The 6,315-nt window shown below is 37.8% G+C and overlaps 1 protein-coding gene across 4 annotated transcripts in view; it reads right to left on the bottom strand.

Moving 5' to 3' along the window:
• The window catches only part of Cp (ceruloplasmin), a 60,129-nt gene that overhangs the window by 49,452 nt on the left and 4,362 nt on the right, over positions 1 to 6,315 (bottom strand). For all 4 annotated transcript variants that reach the window (XM_013347839.2, XM_013347838.2, XM_013347841.2 and 1 more), the window contains exon 2: positions 1,529 to 1,776. In XM_013347839.2, the coding sequence (XP_013203293.1) occupies positions 1,529 to 1,776 (248 nt within the window). The remainder of the gene's footprint in view (positions 1 to 1,528; positions 1,777 to 6,315) is intronic.

Raw genomic sequence — 6,315 nt, 5'->3', positions numbered from 1 at the left:
TCATCTATCTGTCATCTATCTATCTATCTATCTATCTATCTATCTATCTATCTATCTATCTATCTATCTATCTAGTTTTTTGAGACAGGGTTTCTCAGTATAACAGCTCCGACTGTCCTGGAATTTACTTCCTAGACCAGGCTGGCCTGTTACTCACAAAGATCTGCCTGTCTCTGTTTCTCCAAGTTCTGGGATTAAAGGCGTGTGACACCACCACCTGGCTGATTGCAACTTTTATAATTTAATGAAAAGTTTTTACCCGGGGATCATGTGATGTGGGATTCCGCCTTTCTATGCTGTGAATATGTTTTATTGCCATTGGTTAATAAATAAGCTGCTTTGGCCTATGTCAGTGCAGAATATAACAAGGTGGGAAATCCAAGCAGAGATAGAGGAAAGAAGTCAGGCAGATGTGATGTAGTCACCCAAGAAGCAAGAAGTAACAGACCATGCGTGGTAAAATATAAAACAATAGAAATGGGTTAATTTAAGATATAAAGGCTAGCTAGGAATATGCTTGGGCCACTGTCCAAACAGTGTTGTAATTAACATAGTTTTGTGTGAATATTAGAGTCTGGGTGTACAGGTAACAAAGCACAGTTTCTACTTCCAATTGGAATTCTGCTCTGTAAGCTATGAATATTCATTACCATTTGTTATTAAAGAAGCTGCTTTGGCCTATGGCAGGGCAGAATAGAGCTAGGAAGGAAAACTAAGCTGAATGCAGGGAGAAAGAAGACAGAGTTAGGCAGATGCCATTTAGCTGCAGAAGGAAAAAGACACCAGAACCCAGAACCTTACCAGGATGCCACAACCTTGGTGCAATACACAGGTTAATAGAAATTGGTTAATTTAAGATGTAAGAGCTAGTTAGAGATACACTGAGTCATCAGCCAAACAGTGTTGTAATTAATATAGTTTCTGTGTGATTATTTGGGTCTGGGTGGCTGGGAAACCAAACCAGTGTTTCTATTTACAGACATGGTATAAAGAATAAGCAAAATAACTACCTTCTCATATAACTGAAACTTCTGATTTGTGAGTATATGTGTAGTATTTATAGAAAACAAAAATTTTACACTAAATTTTAAAAATTTTCCAACATATGCAAGTTGAAATGAACTTTATTTTCCTCTAAGTGTTAGTGGATTTTCAACGTACCTATAAACCCACCTTTAATAATGGCAGACTGAAAGACATTTTTGTTTTTTCATAATTCTACTCAACTTTATCATCAGTCATATAAAATTATTTTAAAGCAAATTCTAGACATATTTAATTTCTAAATATCTGAGCATGTGGCTCTCACTATCAGAATCTGTTCATTTAGGCAGTACTCATTCCCACGACAGGAAGTCATATAACTAGAAAAAACAAAGCACTTATGGTGATGAGTTAAAATCCCATTATAGAATAGATTGGTGTTAAAGGGTTTGGTTACAAGTTCTATCTAAAGGTATCAATTTTAGAAGTTAAAAGGTTTTCCTACTGAAGGGGAAACTCCAACCACAGCACACACTGAACTTACCCTCATGTTCTTTGTAGTAAGTTACCCCATGTGAATGAAAAGTATAGGGCCTAGAGGCAAAATTCTTTAAGTGAACATAAACTTTATCTCCAACTTCAGCCTTGATGATAGGGCCTAAAAACCCTAGCCAGACTGGTTTGTCTACAGTTTTCCTAAAGGTCTCATCTGTGTACTGAACATAAAGGGCCTTCTTGTATGTTTTTCCAATACGATCTGGGCCACTTTGAAGATATAGATTGGACTGTTCCCTGCAAGAGAAAAGACACTTTCGTCAGAAACCTTCATTTCTGAAAATAATATTAGAATTTAGGAGAATCAATTATTACATCAACATTCAGTTTTTGCCTGTTGTATAAATGCCTCCAAAGATGAGGAGGAGAGCTGTTGATTAACTCTGTTATTTTAATATATGAGATGTTTCATATTAGACACATGGTAGAGAACCACCTGTGAGGACCTTACAACACCATGGTGCCAAAAATGAAATGAAATAAAATTGAGTGGCTCTAAATTAATTTTATCATTTGAATCATTGATTTGTGTGTATGTATGCATGCATTTGGGTGTGTGCATGAGTGCACAGTCACCTGTGGTGTGGATGTGGAGGCCAGAGCTCTATTTCAGAACCTTCCTCTACCACTTTCTACTTTAGTTGTTGAGAGAAGGTCCCTATGAAGTGGAGCTCCCCATTTCAGATGGCTAGTGAGCTTCCCAACATCTGTGTCCAGAAGCTGACTGTCTCTGGTGATGCAATTCATTTTACCCAGCTGTGCCCCCTTTATCTGGGTGCTGGGGATCAGAAATCTTGTACAGTAAGTACTTTACCCATTGAACTTGCCCCACAGTCCAATCTATTGTTTTAATTTCTTTCAAAAGTCCTAGAATTGATATGTAATCCATATGGATTTAAAAAGTACCTTTCCATTTAAAATATCATATGTATTTTTGAATTCTTCATTACCATAGATTCTTCATATTGAATGGTTATGTTCTGATTAATGCTAGTTAATAATTTGAAAATTCTTCTAAATATATCAACATAATAAATAGAACTAGGAAGGAAGTAAAAACGAAAAGTGTATATGTAGGGGGTATATTTAATATTTACACCTAAATTGATTCTTACATACTAAACAAAGTTAGTTTTTAGTGGCATTTGTTTGGGAACAGTGCCATGCAACCATTTAGAAGGACTCAACTACATCCTGGCTCTGGTGAGTTTCTACACAAACAAGTGCTCTCTGTTATAGTCCATCAGCTTTTATTTGCCATGCTCCACTTAACCATCACAGAACATGAAAACCTGTCTGAAAAGTAAACTTCATCACATTCTCTGGGCTGAGAGTACATCGGCAAGGTTTAGATTTATTTCTTTCCATGTTTCAAGACAAAGATGGATCTGGTTAGGGGCTTTGTAATTGCTACAGAAGTTGAAAATGTGATTTTCAAAAGTCTAGGATTCTAACCTCGTGTTTTCTAATGTTAACCTGAATAACTATCTAGTAATGCGTTAGGTGATGTATAAATAAATTCCTGACTTCAGTTTGATGATTCTGACTGCGGTTAGAGAGGAGTTGTGCACAGGCCCGGCCCCTTCATTTTTTTTAACCAGCAGGCTAGTGTATTCTGGTGCAGGCAGCCACTCTGGGCTTGTGGGAACCTGTAAAGTTGAAGGTTATGAGAGCAGCAAGTGCAGAGGCAGTGGAGTTCCTTGGCATTATGAGACAGAAATATAAAAAGTTCTGGTTTCAGCTGATACTATCGTGGTACCAGATCTCTGCATGTGGTAGCTTTATAGATGAATGCATCACCACTTGGCAGTGATCCTGGGGCTGGATTTTGGCAGAGTGAGCAGGAAATAGGTCGTAAAAGAGTCACATTTCTCTGAATTGTCTAAGGGCTTTTAGGCTGACAATCTTAGAGAACCATATATGGACAACTGATTGTATAAACACCAGGACTCTCAAAGGAAGCAGAATTGTACACTGAAAAATTATGGAGATTGTATTTCTTGTTCTTTCGAACCCATCTTGGTGTGACAGTTACACTGAAAGTAAGAAAAATAAAGTAATTAAAAACACACCAATTGTGGATCAGTAAAATCCTACTACAAATACTAGCTGTGGTGTGTCCTGCTTGTGTTACCTTATTATGTGCTTTCCATTGTGTTAACGCAAAGCAGAAGAAGAAAATGGAGATGACTTGGAGATTTCAAGAAATCATGAATAAAGATCAGAATACTGGGGTGAACTCTGCCCCAAAGCCACATAATTAGTGTGAACATGAGGAATCTTAATAAATACATGCTTATGCAATAGCTAGGCTGTGCAGCACTGAAGACCCGTGAGGTCAAATGTCAGTTGTGTTAAGGAGGACCCACAGGGAGCAAGGTCAGTCTGCAGCTAATGGCACCTTTCCCATCCAGCCAAAAGAACTCTGAACTAGTCTCAAGCACATTTGTCTAAACCCCAGAATAAATTGTCTTCAGGGTTTGACAGTATTTCTAAGAGACCTGTCTGATAATATTTAGCAGAGATACCAATCCACCATGCCTTGCTTATTTGTATCTTTTGGTGGTCCCAGATTTACAGCAGCCCTCTAGTCCTTAAGACTTTATTGAAACACCATATGCATGTTTTCCCTAACATGATTCTACAGCACCCAGGAATCTATCCCGTTCCTATACACTGTAACAGGTGTCTACTTGTCAAAATTCATCCACTGCACTGTCTTTTGTTTTTATTTATTTACTTTTTATTGAGCTCTACATTTTTCTCTGCTCCTCTCCCTGCTTCTCCTCTCCCTTCTAACCCTCCCCCAAGGTTCTCATGCTCCCAATTTACTCAGGAGATCTTGTCTTTTTCTACTTCCCATGGGATTAGATCTATGCATGTCTCCCTTACAGTCCTCATTTTTTAAAATAGGATGTGCTCTGCCTTGGCTTTGTGACCCAGTTTTTTCTAGATAAAGTTTTTGAAGGGATGGAGTATTCATGAAAATGACCTTTAAAATAAAAATTGTTCTGAAGCTAAAATATACTCAAAGATTTTACATATATATTAAACTGGTTCTTCCATTTGGTTCTTCCATTGTGAGAAATTTCCCTTACTTAATTGAGAAATATCTAACTTCTGGGAGGTCTGTTTGTGTACAATACTATCCTTTAAAGAAACATCAGGGACTATTCATGGCTTGGGAACGAAGGGTCAAACACCTACTAGAAGCTTGTGGAAACTTTGCCAGTCAACTGTTCAGCCACAATAATTAATTATACTTGGTCTTTGAACCAAAGAAATTCTTCACATTTGTTTTCAGTTCTTCCTGTTGGCAACTATAATCCTTTCTACTCATTATAGAAAATGGATTTCTCTCCCAGAAATCGCACTTCCCATTTTAGCTCCCTTTTTCATTTTTAAAGGAAAAAACAAGGTGACTCCTGTTATTTCTGGTAAAGTCAGAATCAGAACTGAGAATTTTTTTCTTTTTTAAATACTTCATTTATCTTTATTTTATGTGCCTTGGTATGAAGGTACCATATCCCCTGGAATTGGAGTTATAAACAGTTGTAAGCTGCCATGTCGGTAGTGGGAATTGAAGCCGGTTCCTCTGGAAGAGGAGCCAGTACTCTTAACTGCTGAGCCATATTCCCAGAATTTTTAATGGCAGATAATTTATCATTAATGCTACTATAATTATTTAATAATACTGTTCTACTGGTAAGTTTTTGGTCTATTTTTAGCTTGGTTACTAAAGTCTCAAAACTAAAGAAGAATTTTGATTTCACTTGTTGAAATGCTTCATTAGATTTTCATTACTGCATAACAAATCATCTCATAACAACATGAAGTAATATCTGCTTATAACTCTCAGTCGGATGAGTAATAAGTCTGCCAGTTCATGTGTCTGTTGCCTGCCTGAGACATCACAACACTGAATCAAGGGGATACCAGACTGAGCACTCCCCTGAAGACTTGTGGAGAAATCTGCTTACTCAATAAGCCAGGTTATAGGCACAATTCAGTGTTTGTAGTCTGGAAGAGGCCCACAGTCATTAGCCACAAGCAAACAGTACTTTAAATTCCACAGATTGTAGAGATTAGGACAGGAAATTTTTGGCAGGATATCTCGGAAATATTGCCTTTAACAAACAGAAATCACAGAAAAATGGTCTACTCACAGACATCTCACTCTCCCCAGGGCATATAGCTCAAACTTCAGTGAAATTATACATCAAAAATAGCTAAGCTCTGCAAGCACAACAGGAACCCAATGTTAACTAACCTTCTTAGGAGAAACGGAAATGGTTATAGCAGGTAAGATTGTTTAATTAGTGTATCCAGAGACGCTATCCTGTATGATGTGCTTGTGTCTTATTTTTATTTAGCCAAACCAGGGAGTGGGGCACTGTAAATGGATTTTTCCAATAACTGTTAGTCAAATTTTGTACTTCTTCAGAAGATTTAAAAAGAAAAATTTGAGGCAAAATTTCATGTACCTCGGGTAAGACTTAAACTCACTGAATGAACTTGATGATGTGAATACTCCTAGGGATGTGTGAGGAGAAGAGTCTTAGTGTAGATATGAGGGAGAGTACAACCCAAGGCTTCTGGAAGAGTTCAGACTGAACCAGGCCATGAGAGGAGAGAGATGCAGGGGAGAGCGAGGAGGAAGAGAAGAGATCTAAGAGGGCAAAGAGTTCAAGTGTAAGCCAAGAGAGAGAAAGAGAGAGAGACAGAGAGAGAGAGACAGAGACAGAGAGAGACAGAGAGAGAAAGAGAGAGAGAGAG

Source organism: Microtus ochrogaster, chromosome 1 (genome assembly GCF_000317375.1).
Source record: "Microtus ochrogaster isolate Prairie Vole_2 chromosome 1, MicOch1.0, whole genome shotgun sequence".
Lineage (NCBI taxonomy): Eukaryota > Metazoa > Chordata > Mammalia > Rodentia > Cricetidae > Microtus > Microtus ochrogaster.
This window is presented reverse-complemented; position numbering and strand designations above follow the sequence as displayed.